This window comes from Sciurus carolinensis, chromosome 14, assembly GCF_902686445.1.
Source record: "Sciurus carolinensis chromosome 14, mSciCar1.2, whole genome shotgun sequence".
In the NCBI taxonomy this organism is placed as follows: domain Eukaryota; kingdom Metazoa; phylum Chordata; class Mammalia; order Rodentia; family Sciuridae; genus Sciurus; species Sciurus carolinensis.
The window spans coordinates 84,172,955-84,200,429 of NC_062226.1; the positions used below are offsets into that span (position 1 = coordinate 84,172,955).

General features: G+C 41.7%; 1 protein-coding gene across 6 annotated transcripts; it reads left to right on the plus strand.

Moving 5' to 3' along the window:
* Window positions 1–729: 729 nt before the first annotated feature.
* Idnk (IDNK gluconokinase) lies at window positions 730–16,297 on the plus strand. 6 transcript variants are annotated; one of them, XM_047525053.1, is made up of 5 exons: window positions 730–746; window positions 6,459–6,489; window positions 6,798–6,884; window positions 15,268–15,311; window positions 15,599–16,297. In XM_047525053.1, exons 3-5 carry the CDS (start codon window positions 6,855–6,857, stop codon window positions 15,948–15,950), a joined length of 426 nt encoding a protein of 141 aa, XP_047381009.1. In that variant the 5' UTR covers window positions 730–746; window positions 6,459–6,489; window positions 6,798–6,854; the 3' UTR covers window positions 15,951–16,297. The 6 variants fall into 6 exon arrangements, with proteins under 6 accessions (XP_047381009.1, XP_047381007.1, XP_047381008.1 ...); XM_047525051.1 differs by lacking the exon at window positions 730–746 and adding an exon at window positions 2,174–2,293; XM_047525052.1 differs by lacking the exon at window positions 730–746 and adding an exon at window positions 2,400–2,520.
* The last annotated feature ends 11,178 nt before the right edge of the window (window positions 16,298–27,475 follow it).

The window sequence follows — 27,475 nt, forward strand, 5'->3', positions numbered from 1 at the left end:
TGAGATTTGGGTCACTGTGGTAACACATGTAGGAAGCTGTGCCTCACAGAGACTCTTGGGGTTTCTAGGACACCTTGTGCCTCAGTTCAGCAGTTTTTGCAGTAGACAGACAGAACCTAATATCAGACGGAAGTTCAGGCTCAAAGCTGCCCATTAGTTTATAGCTAGAGGGCCCTGAGACAACCAGGGCCAGCAGATGGCACTCTCTGGAAACCAAAAACTCTGAAATTCAGCTCTTAGGGCACCCCTTTAGTTCTACTAGCATAGAAGTAGCACAGAAGGCATTCATGACTCTAATTAGCACAAGTGCTAGATATTTTTCATTTGTCCCTCCAGGTACACCCTCCACCTTCTCTTCTCTGTTTTGTGCATAGGAGATGACAGTAGGGCCCTTTCAACAGCTCTCTAGCTCTCTGCTCCAATTGAGGTCTGTTATGGTTTAGATGTGGTCTCCCCCAAAAGCTCACAAGTGAGACAATGCAAGAAGGTTTGGAGGAGAAACAATTGGGTTGCGAGAGTCTAAACCCAATCAATGAGTCAATCCCCTGATAGGGATTAAGTGAGTGGCAACTGAAGTGTGGCTGGAGAGGGTGGGAATTGGAGGTGTGGCTTTGAGGGTATCTGGCAAGTGGAAACTTCTCCTTCTGCTTTCTGATCAACATGTGAGCTGCTTCCCTCTGCTAACTCTTCTGTCATGAGCTAGAAGGAATGGAGTCTGCTGTCTGTGGACCGAGACCTCTGCAACCGTGAGCCCTCAAATAAACTTTTCCTCCTTTGCAGTTGCTCCAGTTGGGTCCTTTAGTCACAACCAAGAAAAAGCTGGCTAAAACAGGGTCTATCAATGGGGTTTGACCATTAGCAGAAGAGAGGACAAAAAGAGGAGTGGGGAGGTCATTAATTTCCCTGATCCCCATTCTGCTGCGTCAAGAGGAATGTCTGCTTCTCTTCTCGAGTTAGAGTCCTGCTAGACACTTCTCTCCATAAAGCATCCGGAGAGCTTCCCTACACTCTCCCCTCTCTCCTTATCTCTCTCTTCTCTCCCCCATGGAAACTCCATCTCTCCTCAATTACTAAAACTGGTCCCAGTTGCTTTTTCTGACCCGACCCACATCTCTTTATGTAGTCCCTTTGTTAAACCCTCTTCAAACTTTTCCACCAAAGTAGGCTATTTCCTGCCACCACCTGCACTACAAGTAAACTTGTAAAGGCCATTAGATAATTGTTTTTGTGTCTCCTTAATTGTTTTTTAGGACACAGAATAATGTGAACTTGGTAAACAAAGGAGGTGGCACAAAATGTCCTTGCTATAGTCTTTGGACATAGCTTGGGAGGGAAATACAGAGTGAATAACCAGACTTTTTTTGCTATAATTGTTTATGATTTGAACATTTTATTTTTATTTGCGCTAAGCTGGTAAAACAACACATATGACTATATTTATTTTACACATCTATTTATCTTACCAGCCTAGGAGTGTCTAGAGGGTAATATTCAGCTCTTAATGAATATTAATATTATATCAACCTTCGGATGGTAGATGTTACAAAAAAATTTAATTGACCATAACTGAACTGTAAAGACCTCTTTTTCTTTATAATCCCCTACCAGGTTGAAATCTCATCCACTCAGGCTAAGTATAAAAATAAAGTAAGACAGGGATAATTGAAATAGTCATTATAATTGTTTTTATGTCTTCTTGTTTTCTAAGACATAGAGTAACAGCAACTTGGTAAACAAAGGAGGTCGTGCAAAATGTCATTAGAAGTGTTTTTAATCAAATATTGAAAACGATGCATAATTAAGACATCGTTTTAAAGTAAACAAGTACTTAAAAGGGGGTGTTCCTTGCTCTAATTTCCCTGACAAGAGCTAAATTAAATAGCAGAGCCATATAGCCATTACATATGCTAATATGGCCAACTCTATATTTGACCCCGAAAATTGCCGCATATTTACTGAAACAAAAGGTCAGATCACAAAACAGTGTGTACAGCACGATCCCAAATTCATAAAATGTTCATTTCCATGCACACGGGAGGAAGGATCGTTTGGGAAAGAGTCACTTATTGCCTCTTGGTATGTGAAAGCGTGGATTTATTTTGTTTACTCTTTTTACAAGTACATTTTTTATAAATGAATGAATGGTTGCTGTTTCCACGGGTGGAGAGAAAGCAGGAGGGGCCAGTGCAAGAGGACTGCAGGAGGAGGTGGTCCAGACGCTCCGTGCTGCCGGCGGCAGGGCGCGGGGCGCGGGGCGCGCAGCGGGCAGAGGGGCCTGCGGTACGCACCGAAGGTGAGGCGAGCCGGGCTCAGGGAGGGGGAGGTGCAGGGGGCCGGAGGGTAGGGGCGGGGGCAGGGCCGCGCGGCAGGGGCGGGGCGGGGGCGGGGCGGGGGCGGGGCCGCGCTCTGGCGCCGGGCGGGCGGGGGCCGGCGGGGCCCGGAAGGCAAAGGGAAGGAGCCGGGCAGGGCCATGGCGGCGCCCAGCGCGCTGCTGGTGATGGGCGTGAGCGGCTCTGGAAAGTAGGTCCGGGAGGCCGTGTGCGGGGAACCTGGGGAAAGTGGTGCGCCGCCGGTCTGCCGGGTCCGGACCGAAGGCCCTGGGTAGCCCTCACCTTTTGCTTTGCACAGGAGCAAAGCGAGGCCCAGGGCACCTGCTTATGTCCACCTTCCAGCCTGCTCGCCCAAGCGCCGGGCCAGGGACCACGGGAGACCTCGGGTCTCCGCGTGTAGAACTGAGGCTCTAACCACGCCAGCCAGGGTCAGGAAAAGCCCCTTATAAAGAGGAGGCTGGGGCGTAAAGTGAGTGACAGGTTATCCACGTGAGGGCCGGCGGTTCTGCCCCACCTCTCTAGTGGCTCAAGAGGATGTGAATGCCCAGGGTTGGAACGTCTTGTCAGACTGGGCAGGAGGTTGCAGCTGCGTCCCAGGCTCTTACAGACATTTGCATAACTGGGCAGACGGCTGCCCCGTCGTGAGATTTTCTGGACTTTTCTGATTTGGTTTTGTTAAGTGAACTAAGGAGCTGGTGTTTCCTCCTTTATCAAAGTAAAATCACAGGAGACATTGTTAATATGGAGGGTGGCTCCTGGGCGTTTGGAGAGACTCTGGAAAATATGCAGATTCTACCCAGCCCAGCTGCTGGCCCATTTGGGGATTAGGGAGTTAGCTTTTGGCTTCTTGATAAAATCAAAATCTAACTGTGTCCTTTATTTAAAAAAAAAAAAAAAAAAAAAAAAGCTACTGCATTATCCAACCACAGGCAGCAAAGATAGAAACTAACAAAATAACTTTCTAAGGCCTAATAATATCCTAGAATTTTCTGAATCACAAACTACCTGTTTGGTCAGGAGTATGTTAAAGGCTTTTATTCCAGAAAGTAAGTTTTAACTTTCCAAAATTATCTTAATCTTTTTAGCCTCAGAGACGGGAAATCTTAAACTGAAATTGAAATAAAACATAGAGCCCAGGGCTCTCAGTAATAGAGTGCATGCCTGGGCTTTGATCTCCAGCCCTTAACCCCACCCCCCAAAATAAAAGAAAATGTGACAATCCCAAGTTGTCCTATGATTTGAAGAAAGTGGGGAGTGTAAAACTGTTGCCATACGGTAATGAGAGCTGAGTCCTAGGTTTTGGATCTAATGATGCCTGTGTGCATAAGCTTGGGCAATTCATCTCCTGTAAGCCTTGGGCCAGATAAGGGGTGTGTAAACCTTGTTATTTACAGCTTATGCTATTAATGTACTAACTACTTATTGAGTTCAATCTTTATGTCATTGTCACATAGTAAACAGGGCAGATGAAATTCCTGTCCTCAAAAAGTTTAGATTCTGGTATGGCAAAGAATAGATTAAGAACACCTATACAGTGTGCTGGCTGGTGACAGATGATCTAGGGAAAATAAAGGAAACAGGATGGTCAGAGGAGGCTTCTGTGAGGAAGTGGCATTTGAGACCAAGTGAGGGAATAAGCAAGGAGGATAGCACTGTAGACAAAGGGGATAGCACATGCAAAGGCCCTGAGGCTTGACTTCTTCCAGGAGCAGAAAGGCTCAGTGAGAGGAGGAATGATGGGAGATGAGGTCCAAGAAGCAATGCATGTGAAGAGAAGTAGCCATGTACTGAGAAATATTTTGAAGGTTAAAGTCCAAAAGATGTTTTTGTGGACTGGGTGCAGGGTATAAGAGGGAGAAAGGATGGGTCAGAAAGACGTAAGTTACTGAGATCACCAAGAGAATATTGAAGAAGAAACTAGCAAAAGACTGAGCCCTGGAACTCTGATGGTTAAAGGTCAGAGAGATATGTCCCATGTTGCTGACTGAGTAATAAAATGACTGAGAATTGATTTTATTGATTGTAGGATGTAGCAACAGTGAATTATTTGGTAATTTCTGTGAACACATCCTAGGGCCCTGCAGGATTTTTTAATTATACTTCATAACATTTGGAAAAATAATTGCCACAGCCTAATGGCTTAAGAAAGCAATAATTTCAAAACAGAAAGGCTCCATTTAAAATACTGTTAAAATGTCGAGAAGTTTACCTAATGTTTTCACTGTCCCCACCTGTCCCCGTATAAGAAATCTTTTTCATTTACTGATATATGTGTCCCAAGCAGTACCTGGTATATACTAAGTGCTCAGGAAATATTTTCTGACTTGAAGAATAAATGAACTGTTTTAGCTGTTAGCTTTCTTTATATTTTGACAGTCTTAGTGAAGCCACCTTCATCTGTGGTGGATCAAGTGGTCCTTTAAAATCTGTTGATCCCTTCCCTCTTCTGCTAGCCTGATGTCTTAATTTTCTTGTTCCTGATTTAGACCAACCTACTGGGAGACATTTGGGCCCTGACATTGGGTTTGTAATACTAAATATGGCCAGTCTCCACTGAACCAGGTACTGTGTCTCATTTCTACCAGGTTCCCTGGTACACGTCCAAAAGTCCCCATTTTCTGGTTGAGAAGGTTTGGATGGAACAGCAAACAATGACTTTTCTCCATTCTCTCTCCTTCCTGCTAATCTACAGCCAAATCTGCAGTATTCCTTTTAGATTATGAGTGACAGCTGACATAGTCATTCATAGTTAATGTAAGTTGGTCTTCGATGTGATTTCCATTGTGCACAGCTCTGGCTTCATCAGGCATGGAGGTCACCTGAGTTGGTGATTCGCCACCGGACTGCAGCATATCACCCCTGTGGCCTTCAGTGGAGCAAATATAATAGGAAAGGGTTTGGTTCTCCTTTAATCCTTTGATTACATCAAGGAGCCAGTCTTGGTTTGATACAAATGTACCTTTGACACTGTGTAATACCATTTTTCTCCCCTTTGGGTACCAGGATACCATTTTAACAAAAGAAGGACAGGACTTTTGTTAGGCAACAGTGTCCTATTAGAACTTAGTCACATTGTTTTGTTTTCATTGTATACATCTTTTTCATTGCCTTCTATTTGCAGTGAGCAATGCCTATAAAAGGGAAGGAAAAGGTGTTTCTTTAAAGTACTTAATTTTTAAAAGTGAAGTAGTTAAATAAAAATAAGTAATTGTAGGAGGTTGTGCAAAACTTGAGAGACCACAGGATGAAATGCTGTAAGGATACAATGGTCTTTGGGCAATACTTCAGAAATTGAGAGCAAGAAAGAACTTGAAGTATCACTGTCTTCCAGTCTCCATCCCTCGCCCATGGCACTAGACAGTGAGCCTCAAGAGGGTTGAGACCATTAGATCCTGGGAACTAATAGGTGCTCAGTAAAGACTCACTGATTAAAATACAGATTGAATGGATAATTATATGCCTCAGTTCCCTTGAGAACACTGAGGATTAGAGAAACAGGCAATTTTCCCAGAATCATTTAGTGGCAGAATGATTGTGGGCTACTTCTCCCTTTCTGAGTTCCAAGCCCTGAGCCCTTCTCTCTAGTTCCCACTGCCTATTGGGGTACAACAGATGTTATTAGATGCTGTGTACAGAGAACATGTAACTCCTAGTTTAAACAGGTGCTGGTCATTCTTGAGTTATTGACCCATGTCCTCTATTTCTTTTAAGCCCTAATGATTTGATGCTTCTGAACTTTGCACAGATGCCAATAGAGCTTAAATCCCCCATTGGACTCCTCCCTCCAGTTTCCTCAACAGAATTTTATCATTTTATCAATTCAATATTTTCTTTAAAAAAAATAAATAACATCTACACGGCAGGAACCAGAGCACTGATTATTGAAGGGGGAAAAAAATTCAGAGGTTTAGTGAGATCTGATACATTGCCTTTTGAACAGGAAGGCCAATCTCTAGACCCTAGGGACAAGGATATCACCACTTAGGATCACACAGGGATTGACATTTTAGCATGGCTGCACAGACACCTGTTTCCTAGGAATCGTTGTGAGGAAGGAAGTACTGCGAGGGCAGTACTTTGAGTACGTTGAGCGAGGGCAGTAACTGAACATCTGTGTCCTCTCCACAGATCGACCGTGGGTGCCCTGCTAGCATCCGAGGTAACCTGTTTCAGTGTCTCCTGTGTGTCCCATTGTGTTCTTGTCTCTTTGCTTCTCCCCCTTTCTTCTGGCCCGTGGTGGTTTTGTACAGACACCTGGCTTTGGAACCCCATTGGAACAATTCAGTTTTTCTCCTTGGTAATTACAAGTAGTGGTGAATGAAGGGCAGGGGGCATTTTCCTGCTGTATCTATGGGGGATGTCTTGGGCACCCAATGGGGAGGAGGGTAACAATGTTGTTTCCACACTGCCCATTTGTAACATAGCCCTACTTCCTGCCACATACACTCTTTTCCTTTGTTCTTAAAGCTTGGATGGAAATTCTATGATGCAGATGACTATCACCCAAAGGAAAATCGATTGAAGATGGAGAAAGGGATACCGCTGAATGACCAGGTAACTTTGACTGTCTGCGTCCAACACTCTTACTCTGCCTGGTGTGGAGATCTCTGTAGTGCTTGGTGTAGTGGAGTTCCTCAGTCATGAGATAACCAGAGGATGGGCGCTCCAAAGAGCCCTGCACCTGTCCTGCACCTGTTAACTCGGGCCCTGACTCTCCTGTGAGCTTAGCACTAGGAGCAGTGTCACCCTCCACCTCAGCTTGGGAAGGGTCTGCCACAACACCTTGTCGCAGGATCTTAGTCTGCAGAATGTAGAATCTTCCTGAGAAGACAGAGACTCCCCTGTCTTACAAACCAGGGGAAGGTTCTCATTTTCTCCCAGGTCCTATCAGCCAACCACCATCACCAGACTCTGACACTCTGACAACCACTCCAAGGCCAGAGTGGTCTTGCCAATTCAATGTGGCCATGTCACCCCTGCCTGAGGTCCTTTAAAGGCTTCCCACTGATCTCAAAGTCTAGGCCAAACACCTAAATTCCTAAACACGTGCAGTCTGGCCTCCATGCCCACCCACCCCCAGCTTATTTATTTTAGGTGCTGTGAGCCACCCCTCCCCCATCTCCACCTGAGCCACCCTCTCAGTTCCTCCTGCTACCGTGCCCCTCCCTGAAGGACCTTTGTACCCACTGCTGCCAGGAATGTGCTTCCTTTCCTCTTCCCAGAGGGAACTTGCTCATCCTTCAGCTCTCAGCTCCCACACCACTGCCTCAGGGAAGCCCTCCCGGACTGACCTCTCTGAAGCCTCCATGATGACCCCTTAGAACACCATATACCTGTTGACCTTGTCCAGTTGCAACTTGGCAATTGATAGTGTGAGAATGTAATAGTTGTTTCTGCAACTGGACTTTACCTGCAAAAGGGCAGGGACCGTGGATTTATCTGTTAACCCCAAGCCCTGACACAATACATGTCAGACCATATTTATGGCCTATTTTGGAGTGAATGAATTCTTGAATGAATAGCCCTCTCCTTTTATGCACAGTTATGAGGCCACATCCCAAATAATCTTTCTCAAACTGGAGTTACAAAGTCTGCATTCACCAGCTTAAGGACCAGTTAATGCGAGAGAGACCTAGAGGGCCAGGTCAAGAGCTGGGTCCATGCAGCAGCAGGGCACTTACTCCCCGTGCTAAACTTGTCCAAAGGGCAAGAACAAATGGAACTGGCCAAAGACCAACCCTGGTTTTGCTTTTCATTGGCCTCAGCTCACCCTCTCAATTGTGTTCTCCCAATTTCATCATCTCCCTTTGCTCTGCCTTGAGGGGTGGAGTCACTAAACCATTATTCAGACTGTTCTAGAGCTAGAACTCTCTGAGTGGCACTTCTCCCTGTTTTGGGAGGTGTCACTTGAGTTTGCAATGCTTCAAGCCTTGAGCCACCAAAATGAAGTTTATAACATTTGATTTTAGAAGATGTAGGAAATAGGACAAAGGAACCACGAAAGAGATCCGGGGTAATAATTTAAATAATACTGATATTATACTAGAGATAATAAACAATATAGGCAACCTGGCCCTAACACCAGGCTCATGTGACCTTCAATAAATGGTTTAGCGTCTTGGCACCTTATTTTCTTCCTGGAGATCTGGAATGGTAATAGGACCTATTTCAATGGGTTCAGGGAAGAATTAAATGAAGTAATAAGAAAAATGTGCAGTATAGTGCCCAAAGCATCCAGCAAATACCACTTTTTTATTACTATTTCTAATGGTACACATAAACACACCATAAACCACTTATCCACACAAATAAAGTAAATCATCTTTACAGGGTGTATTAAATGTAACTGTGCTGGTGTTATTTTGTTCCTCTTTGGTGAGTGAAGTAAAAGGTAACAGTGGACAGAGGGGTTTTTTTGTTTGTTTGTTTTTTCTACCAGGGATTGAACCCAGGGGTACTCAACCACTGAGCCACATCCTCAGTCCTATTTATTTAGTTAGATACAGCATCTCACTAAATTGCTTAGAGCCTCACCAAGTTTCTGAGGCTGTGATCCTCCTGCCTTAGCCTCCTAAACCGCTGGGATTACAGGCCTGTACCATCACTCCTGGCCCAAACAGATGGGTTTTAAAAAATCATTGATCTCTGTTGTCCACCAGTGAAGCTTGTTAAGTAGGCTGTCTGAATGGAGTGGGTAGTATCCAGAAAAGGAATTTTTATACAGGAGAAAGGATTATTGGTCACTGGAAGAAACACAGGTTATAGTAATGCCCCCTTATCCATGGGGATTACATTCCAAGACCCCAGTAGATACCTGAAACCGTGGGTAGCTCCACACCCTATATGACAGTGTGCAGACATATCTATGCTAAATTTTAATTTATAAATTGGGCAAGATAGGTCTGGGGTGGTGGCTCAGTGGTAGAGCACTTGCCTAGCATGTGTGAGGCACTGGGTTTGATTTTCAGCACCACATATAAATAAATGAGTAAAATAAAGGTCCGTCAACAAATAAATTTTTTTTAAATTAAAAAAATAAATTGGGCAAGATAGGAAGTTAACAATAACAAAAGAGAACAGTTATAACAATATGCTATAATAAAAGTTACTTAAAACTTGTGAATTGTTATTTGTGACATTCCATTTAATGTTTTTGGACCATGGTAAACTGGGTAACTGAAAGCTTCGAAAGCAAAGCCACGGATAAGGGGGAGCTCTGTACTTAATGAATGTATCCAGGAGAAACTGCAAGTCAGCCAAACTTAAGGCATACCAACCTCAGATGGAGGAGGAAGAACAGCAGGTGTTTTACATACTAGACAAGAACTGAGGGAGTCTAGGAGTGAAAGTGTGGGTCACAGATGTGCTGGCCCTGTGCCCCTTCTGTTGCCCTGGCAACTAGTCCCATGATGCCGTGCTGAGCAGCTGTAGGATGTGGATCAAACTACAGTGTCGGGGGCAGAGGCACAGGTTTGATTTTGATGAAGAGTTGGGGGATTTGGGGAGTGTTTTATGCTCAACTTAGCTCAGTTGAACAGTCAAGGGCTCCTTGAGGCCATTTAATTTTAAATTAATTAAAATGAAATAAAATGTAAAATTCAGTTCCAGGTTGAACTGGTCGCGTTTTATGACCTCAAGAGCCACTTGTTGCTACCCTATTGAATGATACAGATCTAGAACATTTCCATCATTGCAGAAAGCTCCAGTGGACAGTGTCAGCATGGAAGGATATTCCCCCCAGGCTGTAAAAACTTATTAGAATGACGATGATGGTATCAATAAATAATTCCAAAGCTCCAAGTCAGTGCATTTCTTCTGCGCCAGGCCCATGCTGTTCCACAGTGAGACCCAAGTAGACCTCAAAGTCTATTTGAAAAAGAGAGCTTTTACAATACAGCAGCTTGGGAGGCTGAGGCAGAAGGATTGTGAGTTCAAAACCAGCCTCAGCAACTTAGGCCCTAAGCAACTCAGCAAGACCCTGTCTCTAAATATTTTATATTTTATAAAAAAGGGCTGTAGATGTAGCTCAGTGGTCAAATGCCCCTGAGTTCAATCCCCGGTACAAAAAAAAAAAAAAGAGAGAGAGAGAGAGAGAAAGAAAGAAAGAAAAAGAGAACTTTTAAAAATAAAAATTCTCAGGGCTGGGGATATGGCTCAGTTGGTAGTGTGCTTACCTCGTAAGCACAAGGCCCTGGGTTCAATCCCCAGTGCCGCAAATAAATAAATAAATAAATAAAAATAAGAATTCTCCTTACTGTAAATGTAATGTTTGCCCCTGTATTAAAAGAAATCTGGGGAAAAAAATCTGCTGAGTACCAAAAATTATTTAACAGATATATTCACCCTTGGTCTCCTCTTCCAAAAATATTTACTAATTCAATTTTGTAGTTTTCCTTCATTTATTTTTTGGCGGGGGGGGGGGGTTGGGGGGGCAGGAGGTGTTCTTTGTAGATGCATCCTTTCCTTTGTGTACTTAATTTCTGAACCAGGTAAAACCAACCCCTCCCCCCTCCTCCCCTCACGCTCTTTCCACCCTTCCTTCCCCTCTGCCTCCCACAACAGAGCTGACACCCTCACCATCTCTTCCTCTTCTCCAAAGACCTATCACCCCCTTCCAGAATGCACTTTGTTTCTCTATTTGTGTCCATCAGAGCACTGAAACCATAGACCAAGGAAACCTGTGGCCTCCTGATGTTCCAGCTTAACTCTTGGTAGAAGGTTTACTGTGCTATCTCTGAACCCTGGGCTGGGGTGGAGGTGTCCTGTGCCTTCCCCATCCTTGCATGTGAGGACTGTGGAGAGTGACATGACTTTGAACATCAGAACCAGCAGGCAGGAAGGCAAATCTGGGTTGTTTCCTCCTCTCTCACCTCTAAGGTATTTTTTGTGGGTCGGACACTTGTCATTTATTATACCATCCACCGTATCTGTTTGGAGGGCACATTGCTCTGGGAATTTGCTCCTCCTTCTGGTTCCAGTTTCTTCATCTCTAACAAGATATAGATCTCTCCCTTCTTCACAGCTGTTAAGAACATACAATGTGGCGCTCACACACCCAAGTTCTTACTCCTGCCCCTACAGTAAGGTCTGAATTCCTTAGCAGGTCACTCAGGTCTAGGCCAGCCAGTCCTGACAGCGTCTCCGGACACCCTCACACTTGGCTCCCCAGACCTTACTCTTCAGAGTTAAGTAGCTGCCTTTTCCACTTCCCCAGGTCTCAGGACTCATCCCTATGCTCCTAGACTCAAATTATCCCTTCACCTGCTTGACAGGCCTTTCTTCAGTTGAAATCTTCCTTATCCTTCAAGATTTGCTCTTCCCAAGGCCTTATCAAAAATCCACCACTCCCCCTACCGTGTAGCCGTGGCCCTTAGCATCTCTCTTATCACCCTCATCACTGCCCTTGCCCTACAGGCGACTTGAAAGCTTATCTCTCTCTTCCATCAAGCTGTGATTCCTATGAGGACAGGAATCATGTCACTCATGTTTATATCCCCAGTGCTCCATATGGTGCTTTGTTCATTATTAACAGTGTTTGTGGAATTAAATTCCAGTGCCTATCAAATTCATAAATTAAAACTCTTTAAAAATTCAAAGTTGGAAATAAAGTTAATTGCAACCCTTAAATCATCCCAAGTTTATGTTCAAAATGAAATTGTATTCCTTTTCTTATTTAAATCTCAAAGTAGCTCAATAAATTATATAGTATACCCATTTTAAGGTAACCAAAGAGGCACAGAGAAGTTAAATAACTCGAGCAAGCCACACAGTGAAAGGAGTTTCTCTAACCTCAAAGGTCATACTTTTCCTGTTAGACTAATGACCTTGATAATTCAGAAAATATGTGATTCCCAAGAAGTGAATCGGGGTTGGTTAAATGGAAAGAAAAGGGCAAAAGTGAAGGTAGGATGGGGTGGGGACTGAATCCCAGGGTAGGAAATAAAACTTGCACTGCTCATGCATGAGGCTTCAAGACCCTGTCTCCCTCTTGTGTTACAGCCTTCTGTTAAAGGAGCTGCCTTAGAAAATATATCTGAGAAGTTAAAATTTTTAAAAAGCCGGCTTAGAAATAACAGTATTTTCTTTTTCATCTCCACTAGTTCATAAATGTGGTAGGAAAGCTTTGCTAATTATAAGAGGAATGCAAGGAGAGGAATTTAGAACTGTGGGATCTAATGGTGCCCCCAGTTAACTCAAGGACTGGGGGTATACCTCAGTGGTATAGCGGTTGCTTAGCATGCACAGCCCTGGATTAGATCCCTAGCACCAAAAAACAAAAACAAAAAAATAACTCAAATTCCAAGTAATCATGTCTAGAGTATGGACCCAAAACAGTGTCTCCGGCCCCCAAACACACAGTCAGTACTTGTAAATAGATGAAGGAAGGTGGAAATCCAAATCTGTGCTTGAACTGGCAGCCTCTGCCCAGGAGCAATTTTTCATCCCAAAATACTACACAGTTCAGTCAGTCTAGTTAATTATCCCTGTTACCTATAATCCTTGAAACCCTTCCTCCTGCTTCCTACCAAGCCCAGAAAACACTATATTGCAATTATTGTTTTAAGTTGCATAAATGTAGCCCTTCCAGCTTTTTTCTCCAGCAGATTCTCTAGAACATGTAGCTGCTGAGAATGCTGTCCTGTAGAATCTTGATAATAATAAACATTAAATATACACGTTTTTTTCCAAGAGTACACAGAGTCTCCCACATTCTCTCCATACTTCTAATTTCATTAGCGGAGTTCTTGTGGTCTGCAAATTGGGAGCTAGTAGTCCTCATCATCTTGTTTCTGCATTTACAAATAACCACACTTGTTCACTAATGGCACTCAAATACTGACATAAACAGATATTTCATTTGTTGAATCCATTTAAGCTACAATGTGTATACATAACAATAGCTATTCTAATTTAAGTAATGGTTTTTATTAATTTTGTAGCTGTTATCCCTTAAGATATAATTGGTATAAATGGCAGAGCTGTTACTATTTGATTTCTACCTTGTATGAATTTTGTAGCTATTGCATTTGAACTCCCAAGATCTCTGGGGAAGTGTGTACCTGAAGGTAGTCTTAGAGGTCTGTGATTAGCAAAACTTCCAGGATCCTCAACCCAACTTCAGCACACGATGCTTAGAAAAAGTAATTTGTTTGATATGAAGAAAAATATTTGTAATACTCAGCTTTCTAAGGAGGGTCTGTGGTACTTCAGCACACGATGCTTAGAAAAAGTAATTTGTTTGATATGAAGAAAAATATTTGTAATACTCAGCTTTCTAAGGAGGGTCTGTGGTTTGCTGAGCACAAACTGATGACTTTGGTAAAATAAACTTTGAATTACTCTGAATAAGAAATGGGAAGTCAGGCACAATGGCGTACTCCTGTAATCCCAGTGGCTCAGGAGGCTGAGGCAGGAGGATTACGAGTTCAAAGCCAGCCTCAGCAATGGCGATGTACTAAGTAACTCATTGAGACCCTGGTCCTTAAATAAAATACAAAATAGGACTGGGGATGTGGCTGAGTGGTTGAGTACCTCTGATTCAATCCCTGGTACCCCTGTCCCTGCCCAAAAAAAAAAAATGGGAAAAGCCTTAGCCCAGGGCAGAATTTGGGAGCTAAAGGTGCTCAGCTCAGAGCTAGGGAGCTGAAAAGACTCCTAATGGAAAAGATCAAGAGAAAATTAAAATGACCTAATGCTTGGCCGAAGTCTAAAGCAAAATGAGAAAAATCTCAAGTGTTAGAATCAAAATAGCAGGATTGAACTAAGCTAGAATAACTCCTTCCCTGGTTTTGAAGCTGCTTAAGGCCAGGAAGGCAGGGGCTGTTATTTTGATATCCCTAAAGAGATGGGAGAAGAAGCCATAAGCCAATATAAAGGACAAAGCTCAGGTATCTAACAAAGTCTTTATTTGATGGCAGCCTTTGAAGATTATAAATACTGCCACCAGTAACAGAATATGGAAAACATATTCCTTCCCCCTGGACTCAAAAGCAGCAAAGAATCTGGTATCTTCTCTGGACCACAGGTGGGAAAAGGCATCCTTGAGAAACCAGAGATCCTACTAACTCCCAAATGCACATTATAATGGCAGAGAGACACCCAGCTCAAAAGCTGATTTAAAAAAAAGTTTTTCATCTTTATTTTTCAATGCAATATGGTCAATAATCAAGATGTAACCCAGGAAGGAGGAGAGACCCATGTCTAAAAGGATTTTTCTGTGAGACACTATAGTGTTTGCTGTATAAACTTCCTCTGTTTTCTCTTTGTCAAAAATACAAATTTCCAACAATTCATTTATCTGAAGAGAGTTTTGGAAGGTTCAAAGATTGGTCTAGGGTATATGTGAATACCCCTTTGCATTTGAGATCCAAAGTACCTAAAGAATATAAGGAAAGCAGCAAGAGATGTGTCAACATATCAGAACAAGGGAAAACATACACAATAGGGATATTCAGGGAGGGATAATGTAATGGTACTTTAAGGTAATTTTAATTATTATAAAAGGAGCCACTGAGGGGCTGGGGCTTGAGGCTTAGCAGTGGAGGGCTTACCTAGTACATGTGAGGCACTGGGTTCAATCCTCAGCACCACATAAAAATAAATAAACAAAATGAAGGTATTGTACTGAGACAATGACTCAGTGGTGGAGCACTTGCCTAGCACACATGAGTGTTCCATCCTTGTTACCACATACAAAACTAAATAAACTAAATAAAATAAAGTCATAAAAAAACGAAGGTATAAAAAAAAAAAAAAAGAGCCACTGACATCCAAACCAATAAAATGTTTCTGTGGTTAATGGCCCACTGACTTGGCCCCTCTGCTTGGTGCATGGCCTACTTCTCAAAACCACTGAATCTGAACATCTATGGACATGACTTAGCTATTTCCATGCAAACTACACCTGGAAGTCACTTTTTATCTGTTTTAATTTCAGGACAGGATTCCATGGCTTTGCAACTTGCATGACATTTTACTAAGGTAAGACACCATGGGGCCTGGGTGTCAGCCAGAAAGTAAAAACTCCATGAGAAAAGACAGGGGTCACAAGTCACAACCAGATTATGATAAAGGATCCCAGAAATAGTTCACTTCTATCAACTAACCATGAACAGCACCCCTGGGTTCAATCCCTAGTACCAAAAAAAAAAAAAAAAAAAAAAAAAGACCAATTTATTTTAAATGTCTTCATTATTTAGCCCCCTCCCCTTCCTTCATCCCTTCCTTCCTCCTTTCCTCCCTCCCTTCCTTCTTTCTTTCTTTAACAGAGAAGTAGCCTTAGGACAGCATGTGGTTCTAGCCTGTTCAGCCTTGAAGAAAACATACAGAGACATCTTAATTCGAGGAAAAGTTGGTGCACCTCTGCACTATGGGGAGTCAAGAAAGGAAGAAAAGCCGACTGAGGTGCAGCTCCTGGTGATCCATCTGAGCGGGTCGTTTGAGGTCATCTCTGGACGCTTACTCCAAAGAAAAGAACACTTTATGCCCCCTTCATTATTACAGTCCCAATTTGATACTCTGGAACCCCCATCGCCTCCAGAAAACTTTATCCAAATCAGCGTAGACAAAAATCTTTCAGAGATCATTGCTGTAATCATGGAAACGCTGAAAATCAAATGAGAATCATTTTACATCAGTGGTCCAGAACAGAATCAATCATAGATCTTCACGCCATTCCAAATTTTGTTCCAGTCTCTTCATCCATACTGTACTCTAAATTATTTTTAAGGTTGAACCAAACATACTGTCAAGATACACATTTATATTTGTAGGAATTTGTGATGTGTTTGGCATCATGGGCTGTCACGTAGGGAGAAAAGGAAAGGAACTTTAAAAATCAAGCTTAAAGTTTAAATGATGCCATCAAATGATCAGAGAAAATTCTGTAATTGATGCTAGAAATCATTACTCTGTTTAGAACATTTTCACTAATGCCTATATTTTACAATAAATGAAACTTGACAATCCTGTGTATCCCCTGGAAATTGATTTCTGGAACAGAAATGTGCAAAATGAGCCACCTACTAGCAAGTAATTTCACACCACACACTGCCTAATCTGTTCTCTGTCCTTGAGCTGCAGTTCTAGCAGCAGCTCCTAAGTTGAGGTCTCAGAGGCAACATGGGCAGAACAAGGTTTGCCCAGCTCTTCGAACAACCTCATGTAAATTTATCAGCAGCAATACCAAGTTCCTTGCCTTTTAGCTAAAATTGTCAAGTAACATTGTCTATGCTGATCAGCAGCTCTGTTGAGCAAGTTGTATATGGTACACTTGTGTATAATTTGAACACAGAATATTAAATGCTACTTAAAAGTACAGTGGTCAGCAAAATCTTTCATGATAAAAAGGATCATTTTGTTAGAATGAAGATTGAAAATAATTACACCATAGGAAAAAAATCTGTTTTGTCAAGTAGGGGAACTGTCAAAATAGTTCATTTGTGAAGTTCCTACTCCATGTGTGAACTTGCAGAGTATTAGACCTGGGTACAGACCTCAGTGATCAGCCCAACGTGTGCAGCAGTATAGAAATATATAAGGTATGCGATTCCAGGTTTTAGTGTTTGAGGCACAGCATTAAATGATTTAATTCATGAGAGTCCCCTTTACATTTCTATTACTCCATCTCTCTGAGACATGGGGGATGCCTGTTTTGTGCAAGTGCCTTTATTCCTCCAGGACAGTCTGATCCTGTGATCCAAAGTGGAGCTCTGCTTGCCAGAACTTACCCTGGGGTTCCCAGCCCTGGGTGATCATGAGTCAGCTGTGAGCACTCAGATCAGGGCCCTAAGCTCCCTCATATATTCACCGTCCAACAAAGAATAGCCATAGGCTTCAGACTCCTATGGACTCATGGTCTCTCCACAATTTAAACACTTTATGTTGTTCTTATATTTATTGTTATTTTGCTTGTATTTAAGGACATTGTCCATCTTTTCACTTAAAGTAATGACATTACAGTTTCTTTTAAAATAAAAAAAAATCTGTATTTGCATATCCCTTCATATGTGCAAAGGTTTAGTTTCAAGACCAACTGGCCATACTAGGTCTCATATAAAATGAATCTTAGAATCTCCGTGCATCCTCATATATTTTAAATCATCTCTAGATTACATCTCTAGATTACTTAATACCTAATACAGAGTAAACGCTAAGTAAATAATTGCCATACTGGGAATGTCAGAGGACAATGACAAGAAAGTCTGTGCCTGTTCAGTACAGATGCAATTTTCTTCCCCAGTGTTTCTATTTGAGGTTGGTTGAATCCATGATGAATATGGAACCAGTGGATGTGGAGTGCCAACTTCCTAAAGAAAGGTCAAGATAAGTAAAAAGTACACATGGTTCATGGATACACAAAAACTGCAAAGGTGAACTTGTGTGAATGAAGCATGGGACTTGTTGATCCAGGCCTCCACTCATTTTAGGAGGCACTGGGTGTCCAAAGAAAGCTCTAAGACCAGTTGTGTCTGCCCACCCACCCTGCTGTGTAAAACCCATCCTAGGTAGGCAGAGAAGTAGCACAAGAGCTGCTGTGGCTGTCATGGGCAGCAGTGTACCACCAGCATGTAGCAGCTGGGCTGAGCAACTTCCCAGGTGGGAGGTCAGAGGTGCAGGATGCCCCTGGCACACAGCTTACAAAGGACCCAGCTGTGGAGGCTGCAATCTGGCCAACATGGGCCTGGTTTGAGAGCTTCTTCCACCCAGGCTCCCAAGATGCTTTATCCCTCTGTCCCAACCACAGAACCCAGCCACTGCCTGCAGGCCCCTGGTTAGCTCTGGCCAGAGTAAGTTTTAGAACCAATTATTTGTTTTCTTTTACAAGGGCATGCAGTCTCAGACTCACGAGCCTCAGACTCAATAGCTTACTGGGGAACTTTCAAAAGGGCAGTTTTGAGTAGATGGCTCTTCTGTAAAAAAGTGTGAAGCCTTGGATTTTTCTCCCTGCCAAGGTATTTGGAGCACCTCCTGTCTGGCTTCAGTTTGCATCAACCCTCATATTCAGAATCCAGGCACTTAAATTTATCCAAATAACATACTCCAGATAGACGAAACCTTGCTCCCCTGCAAGATGGCATCAATGAACCCATTGTACTTAGTCCCCTATGTGCTGTGATGGGCATTCTGGAGAGTTTAAGGATGGCAACAGAAAGCCTAGCTCTCAGGCGACTTAAGTTGGAGTGGAAAGATAAGGCATCTTGTATTCTCAGGCTGTCATCCTCATGAGCAAGGGTGGATGTGGCAGGGTCCTTGAGAATAGGGATTTAGACCTGCAGAAAGACATGTTCTGAGTAGACTGTGCCCAACCCCCAGCACCCTTCCCATAATAGAAGCCAAAGCTCATTCCTTGACAAAATTTGGACCAGACCTCCACAGCTGTTCCACAGTTTGACTACCATTCTGAGTCCTGGACCCTCTGTCATAGTGACAAAAAAAGGAAAAGTAGAGGAAGGCAGTGGTTCTCAACCTCAAATGCATGTTAGAATCAATCACTTGAAGAAGTAAAACATATGGACGCTTTCCCACCTGTTACAAGCCTACTGTACCAGCACCTCTCACCAGGGAGCCTGGGGCTCATAGGAGCATATTAGTGGGTTACTATAGAATAAAGTGGGAATTGGGACTAACTGCTAAAAGGTTCAAGGTTTCTTGTTGGGGGTGATGGAAATGTTCTGGACCTGGATAGCAGTAGCGTTTGCACAATGTAGTGGAATATACTAAAAACTATTGAAGTGTATTTTACAGTGATGAATTTGATGGTATGCAAATTATCTCAATAAAAAATATCAGGGTTAAGGCTGTACCTCAGTGGTAGAGCATTTGCCTAGCAAGTGTGAGGCACTGGGTTCGGTCCTCAGCACTGCATATAAATACATACATACATAAATACACTAACATTATTTTTTTAAAAAAGGAACTTTAAAAAAAATCAGTCCAGCAAATGCACCACAAAGTTTGAGGAGAGGCACAACTCCAGGTCAGGAGCGGGCTCCATCTCACTTGGAGATAAGCAGAGGGAGGGAGGCAGCAGGCCTGAGTAGTTTCCATTCATCTCACACTGAGGATAAATATTTTTTAATATAGTACCTAAGAGCAAGCCAGCTGCTTCATCTTCACCCAAGATGAAGCACTAATCTATTCCCAAGCTGGAGGCCAGAAGGCTATGTGGAACTTACTGAGATATAGGCTGTGTTCTTTGGCCATTCTGAATTTGAAGACACCTTTGACTATGATTTGTGCTTTGTGAGCTGCCTTTCTAGTTTCTAGATAGCCCCTTCGAGGCTGTAAAGGTAGACTGGAGGCAGAACCCCAAGTAGTGGCTGGCAGAAATGAAGGTTCACATCTTGGTTTATTCAGCAGCCCCCACTCTCAGGAAGGGTACTGTGGGGTGAGGGCAGAAATTAAGGTGGAACCTGTCCTCAAGAAGCAGGAGTCTGAACAAGCAAATATGTGACAGAAGCAGGCACAGATAATAGGTTCCTATTCCAGTCTGGCAACATCTGGAAAACTTTGGTATCTCCAAGTGCAGGTCAGTTGTTCCAGCCCTCTAGAACCACAAAGCCAGTGGTTTTCTGTGAGGAAGGCACCTCCGCTGGGGGCTGTGTTGGAAAGCTGTCCTGACATCTTTAGTAGCCACAATGATGGCTATGAATGGGAGACAACAGGTACTGCCATGTAGCAGGCAGTATATGGCAGTTCTTCACAACATATGTTCATAGCTGCTCAATTCACAATAGCCAGACTGTGGAACCAACCTAGATGTCCTTCAATTGATGAATGGATAAAGAACTGTGGTATATATATATATATATATACATACACACACACACACACAATGGAATATTACTCAGCCATAAATAATAATAAAATTATGGCATTTGCAGGTAAATGGATGAAATTGGAGAATATCATGCTAAGTGAGATAAGCCAATCTCAAAAATCCAAAAGACGAATGATCTCACTGATAAGCAGATGATGACACATAATGAGGGGTGGGAGGGGGGCAAGAATGGAGGAAGGAGGGACTGTATAGAGGGAAAAGAGAGGTGGGAGGGGTGGGGGGAAGGAAAAAATAACGGAATGAATCAAACATCATTACCCTATGTAAATGTATGATTACACAAATGGTATGCTGTTATTCCATGTACAAACAGAAACAACATGTATCCCATTTGTTTACAATAAAAATAAATTTAAAAAAAAAAAGGATTTCCAAATATTCTGTTGGACATTCATGAATTACAAAGTGAAACTCTAATTTCCTCCCCTCTCCACATACTGGGTTGAATCCAGGGGTGCTCAATCACTGAGCTGCATTCCCATTCCCTTCTTTTTAAACAATGTTATATTTTTTATACCTTTTAGTTATTGATTCTTGCTGAGGATCACACCCAATGCCTCACATATGCTAGGTAAGTGCTCTACCACTGAGCTACAGCCCTAGCCCCTCTCCAGCCCTTTTTATGTTTCATTTTGAAACAGAGTCTAAGTTGTCCAGACTGCCCTCAAACTTACCATCTTCCTGCCTAAGCCTGCTGAGTCGCTGGAATTACAGGAGTGTGCCACTGTGTCCAGCAAGCCTGCTTACTGTAGCAGAGCAGACCTATTTTCTACATGAAAATAATTTGAATAAAGTTTTAATATACACTGAAATTTCCAAGAATACAATAACTTCACATATAAAGGGAAATAGTATTCCATTGTATTTTTAACCTCACCAAGATTTGTTACCATTTCAAAAAGTCATGGTGTAGTCACCAACACAATATACCTACATCCACTTACGTTTTCATTCTCCTTTCACAGAGATCCACCAATGGGCACAAGCATTTAACTATCCCACTGTGGTCATCTGGGGTGGTTGTGTCCAAGCAGTACATACCGAAATATTAGGTTACATTCCTTTTACGTCTCCTTTATATTAAGAGTTAAGGCATCATAATTACTTGCAATTAGTATTATTAGCAATTAATTTCATTTTGAGATTGTAAACTTGGCATCAGGAAATAGTTGTTTTAAAAAAGAAAGGAGGGGCTGGGAAGATAGCTCAGTCGGTAGAGTGCTTGCCTTGTAAGCACAAGGCCCTGGGTTCGATCCCCAGCACCCAAAAAAAAAAAAAAAAAAAAAAAAGAAAGGAGCCATTGAATCTGATAGGTTGAGAACCACTGCTCTGTCCTTCCCAAATGTGACCACAAGGCAGCCACCAGCTGGGCTAGTACTGCCCTCTTGTGGCCAGGGAGGACACAGCAAGCCACCAAGGGTTGGAGCATGACCTTGAACTGGGAACAGGGGAATGTTGTTCCCCAGTCAGCCCCTCTGACCTGAGAAGACCAAGATGAGAACAGTTTATAGTGGCTCAAAAAAAAAAAAAAAAAAAAAGAAAAAAGAAAAAAGAAAATGAAAGATTTCCCCAGCACTGCAACCACCACTTGCCATTCCCTCTGCAGGGCTCTCTACAGCTAACCTAATCACCCTTCCCAGTACTGAAGAATTCTGGATTAATTTTCCTCTCCTATATAGTGAGGATAACATCTGCCTCATAAATTGTGAGAATTGAGCTAAAATATGCCAAGTACTGAGACCAAAACCTGACACAAATTCTAGATCTTGTTATACTTGCCATCCCTGGGAATCTAAAGGAGTGTGGCCATAAGCTCCCATTGTGGCTCTTCAGACTGCAGGGTGCAGGTGGGGGGGTTGCAAACCCCTTGTAAGAATGTGAATTGTGGGTTTTGGCTTTGGTAACTTCCTTCTTAACTCCTGCTGGAGTTTCCCACTATACCTTGGCCAGGTTAAATTAAGCAACATCTGGGATGAGGACCAGGGAGCATGGGATACCAAAAAAGGCACTGCCATAAACTCTCTGGGGAACTATGGACAAGACACCTGTAGAGGGAGTCACAAGGCACCTCCAGGGTTCAGTGCTCATTTGCAGTGACTCTCCAGAGCTTGCTTTAATGATCACTTTTTTTTTTTTTTCCCAGTGATTGGAGTGCAAAACCAAGGAGGAAATTGAAATAAGTTGGCTTAAAGAAATGACTGACCGGGGATTTTAATTTTCTGAAATGGTGACATGCAAATGTATTTTCCCTTCACTGAACAGCAAATTCATTTATTCAAAATAATTGAAGTCAGGTTATAAACTGGATTATGGGAAGTATGAGTGCCTAGCAATTACCAAAGAAGTAGAATTAGACTGGACATTCGGCATATAAGCAGCGTTGAAGCACTGACACAGAGTTGTTTGGACCAGCTTCACAGAATGTCAGATGTGCATGCTGGCTGGTGCCAATTTCCCAATGATCTTCAATTCTTCCAGCCATTTTTCCCCAGCAATCTATTTTGGAGTCTGTGGAAACTGAACTCCGCCTTTGTGTAGTATCTAACACATACCTAAACAAGGACTCAATCAGATGGTGATGGTGTTGGGGAAAATATCTTCAAACCATGTTAGTCCATGAAAGGACATGCAAAAACTTGAATGCCCAGAAGACATGGGGGCAGGGGGTACCAAACCACAACATTGGTGGTTTGTGAGAGACCGTAAAGGCTGACAAAATGAGAAGTGCAATCCTAATTCAAATAGGGAAGTCACTACTCAGCTCCACATAATGCAGGAACTCACCTGTATTGAACAAGTTGGGTTTACTGTAAAGAACATATCCTTCAAGAACTGTGGGGGGAATCTCAGTAAGATGTTAAAAGGAACTAAAGAAGATCTGAATGTATGATGGGTTATTTTGGGGAGAGTTCAAAGAAACAGGGCTCACTAAAAGGATGCCTTCAGGAACTGGGAGATGACTAGGTGTCAGTCATAGTACGAAAGGAAGGAAGTGAAGTATAAGGTGCAACTGTATTTGGTCACTTTTGTGATGGGAACAGTGTTCATGTTTTTCAGCTGTTTGGACATGACTACAGCATGGTCTTTGTCTTGATTCATCATGGCTGCGGAGCAGCCTTGTGATGGAGGTGTCCTGTGTTCATGTTTATGTTTAGGTGGACACGGAGACTTAGATTTAAAACCAGGCTAACTCCTGGATGAAAAGTATTGCTTCTCTTTTTCTTGTTGTCACTAAGGTATTTTAGGCCTTGATTTGAATTTGCTGGGGACACAAATCTTCAGGAGAAGCAGCAAGTTCAGATGGGAGGGTTTAACTTGAACATTCCTTTGCAAGAGGTTAAGAATTTGGTAGGGTTTCCAGAGTGATATTGCAGTATACATTATGGCAAGACTAGGTTCTAAAGTCCGTTGAAGCAAAAAATAAAAATAAAAAATTGAAAAATCCCACAAAGTGAAATCTGAGCCAAATTTTCCTCTAGGATTACAAATAATTGCTTCATTAGATTAATATTCCCCACTGTATATGCTCACATGTAAGAAAGAAGAAAGTTGGCCATGATGACCCAAGTCCAAGGATTCCAAATTCAAGGTCAGCCTAAGTAACTTAGTGAGATCCTGTTTCAAGATAAAATCAAAAGGAATAGGGATATAGCTCAGTGGTAGAGTGCTTACCTTGCATTTGCCAGGTACTGTGTTCAATTCCCAGTAGCAGGGGGAGGGAAAAGGGGAACTCTGGACTTAGGGAGAATGATACATGCAAGGTTACTATCCCATTTTCACTGAATTGATTATACTGACATGGAGTAGTGGGTTAATGTCTCAGGACATATACCACTTTCTCTTCTGTAGTAGGATTCTTGTGGATAAGCTAAGTGGAAATGAAAAGACCTTGAGAAGTTATCTATCACATCCAACACCAACCAACACATATGTCCAGGGAGCACCCAGGGCCTGAGTTGAAAGAAAAGAAAAGAGAAAGAAAGAAAGGAAGGAAAGAAAGAAAGAAAAGGAAGAGAGAGAGGAAGGAAGGAAGGAAGGGAGGAAGGGAGGGAGGGAGGAAGGGAAAGAAAGGAAGGAAGGAAGGGGGGAGGGAGGGAAAGAAAGGAAGGAAGGAAGGAAAGAAAGAAAAGTCTGCCCCTGCTTAGCCTGTATCAGTATTTCATTCCTTTTTGTTGCTGAACAGTATTTTTTTGTATGGATATGCTACATTTTAAAAATCCATGCATTTATAGATATTTGGATAGTTTCTCCTTTTGGCTATTAAAAATAATGCTGCTATGAATATTCATTCATGTTCAAGTTTTTGAAGAACCATGTTCTTGTATTTCTTGGATACATACAAACCAAACAGTGGAAATGACTTAACTCCACAGTTAAGTCTTTTTGAGAAACTGTTCAACTATTTTCCAAGTGGCCACAGTACTTTACATTCTCACCAGCAAGGGAAGAGGGTTCCAATATCTTCACATCCTCACATTTACTGGTTGGTCCTTGTGATTAAAGCCATCCTTGTAAGTGCAAAGTGGTACCACCTATGGTTTCATGATGTGGAGCATCTTTTCATGTGCTTATTGTCCTGTTTATATTTGAAGAAACAGTATTTTTCTTCAGTTCTATTTTAAGGGATTCTTTTGTTGTTGACTTGTCTTTATTGAGATGAATCAGTCCTTTGTCATATATATGAATTGCAAATATTGTTCACTCTCTGGATTTTTTTACTTTTATGATTATCTCCTCTGAAGCACAGAAGTTTTTAAGTACAGTGAAGTACTACTTACCTATTTTTTCACTGGTTGCTTGAGTTTTTGGTGTCCTATCTAAGAAACCACTGAACAAAACCAAGGACACAAAAATTTGCATCTGTTTTCTTCTAAGAGTTTTATGGTTTCAGTGCTTCACATTTGTCTTGAATACTTTTTTAGTTAGTTTCTGAATCAGAACATGCATTTTAACAAGATCCCAGGTGATTTGTGTACAATTTGAGAAGCATTGCTTTAAATCACTGATAAATTCCCATTTCCTTTAAATCAATGGTTCTCAATGTTGGTAGCTTATGGCAATCATTCTGGGAACTTTTTAAAAGAAATCATGCCTGAGCTTCACCCAGAGAGAACAAATCTTTTAATCTCTATAGTTGATTCAGATGTGGAGCATGGCTTGAGAACTACCATGCCTCCTTTGCTGACTAAAATTCTCTGTAACTCTCAACTAATGCTTCAATTTCTTAAGGATGCCTACAAAACTATCACCATCTACTTGCCTCACTGTGTCATCAATGTTTCATGTCTTTCTCCTTTGAACTGAAATCATCAGTATCACTCACATATCTTCTCCATAAACATTTCACCCACATGCCATTACGAGGCTTGTTTGCACCCACTGCCTATGCATATGTGATGCTGGGACTTCTAACAGTTCCACTTTAAAATTGGGATCAGTGTTCACAAGGCATACAGTGAAGAGGTGCACAGTAGGCCTAGTGACTGAGGATATGACACAAATCATATCTTCAAGAGAATAGTCATTTTGGGTGGTCATGTATGGGAGTATGATGGAGAAAGCAATGAGAAAAGGAAATACAGAACTTCCAAGATTGTTCTGTGAAAACCAGAGTTCAGGGTGGTCAAAGTATTGTTTACAACCAGCAACATTTTTTTATTGATTTTTAAATTGACGTATTTGTACTTACACACTGGGTACAGTATTACAATTTTATACAATGATGAAATCAAGATAATTGGCATTTCCATCTCCTCAAATACTATTTTTGTGTTGGGAAACTTCCAACTCTTCTCTAGGAAATGTACAGCTATTGTAGACTATAGTTACTCTACTGTGCTACAGAACGTTAGAACGAGTTTCCCTCTATTTTGGTACCCATGGTCCACCCTTTTGCTGTTACTCTCCCCCATCCTTCTTATCCTTTAGTGACCTGTTTACTACTTTTATGTAATCAACTTTTTAAGTTTCCACAAATGAGAACATGCAATCTTTGTACCTAGTTCCACTTAACATTATGTCCTCCAATTCCCTCCATGTTGTTGCAAATGAAAGGGGATTTCATCCTTTTTCATGTCTGAATAGTTTTCATGTAAATATACCTCATTTTCTTTATCCATTAATCCACTGATAAGACAGCTCAGGATGATTTTATATTTGGTTGTGTAGGGCTGAAATAAACACAAGTATGCAGGTATCTCCTTGATATGATTTAATTTCCTTTGAATATATACCAATAGGATTGTTGGTTCATAGGGTAGTTCTATTTTTCAGTCTTCTGAAGAACTCCCATCTTCAACAATGCCTATACTAATTCACATTCCCACCAGTAGTGCATTGGGTTCTCTGCATCCTCACCAGCATTGTCTTTCTGATAATAGCCATTCTACCTTTTATGAGATGGTATCTCATTAAAGTTTTGATGTGCATCTCTCTGATGACTAGTGATATTGAGCATTTTTCATATAGCTTTAGGCCATTTCTGTATTTTCTTTAAAGAAATGTCTATTCAGGGAAAGACAGTATAATGAATAGGATATTACTTTCCTATGTTCATGTATGAATACATGACCAATGTAACTTCACATCACATACAACAATATGCAGTTGTACTCCACATATGTATATAATATGTCAAAGTACATTGTCATGTATAAACAGAACAAATATTTAAAAATTAAATTAAAAAAGAAATGTCTATTCAGATCGTTTGCCCATTTTTAATTTTTTTCCATTGAATTCCTTACATATTCTGGGTATTAACCTTTTGTCATATGAATAATTTCAAATATTTTCTCCCATTCTCTAGGTCACTTCTTAACTGTTTTCTTTACTGCGTAAAAGCTTCTTAGGTTAATATAATCCCATTTGTCCAGTTTTGCTTTTATTGCTTGTGCTTTTAGAATCTTATAAAAAAAAATCTCTGCCTAGCCCAACATCTTGTTAGTATTTCCCCTATGTTTTCTTCTAGCAGTTTAATAATTTGGGGTCTTACATTTAGATCCTTGATCCATTTTGAATAGACTTTTGTACATAATGAGAAGGGGCAAGTTTCATTCATCTGCACATACATATACTCTGATTTCCCAGCATGTATTGAAGAGACTATCCTATCTCCAACGTACCCTCTTGGCACCTTTCTTGAAAAATCAGTTGGTTGAAAAGACTGATTAATTTTCAAATTTCTATTCTGTTCCATCTTCTCACGTTTTTATGCCGGTTAACATGCAGTTTTGATCACTACAGTTTTGTACTATATTTTGAAGTCAGATACTGACTATGCTACCTCCAGCTTTGGTTTTGT

Coding starts and splice junctions, on each gene's coding strand:
- Idnk (XM_047525052.1), top strand. CDS start 2,471: ATGGCGGCGCCCAGCGCGCTGCTGGTGATGGGCGTGAGCGGCTCTGGA. Junction 6,885..15,267: donor GGATACCGCTGAATGACCAG/GTAACTTTGACT, acceptor TTTTAATTTCAG/GACAGGATTCCATGGCTTTG. Junction 15,312..15,598: donor TTGCATGACATTTTACTAAG/GTAAGACACCAT, acceptor TTTCTTTAACAG/AGAAGTAGCCTTAGGACAGC.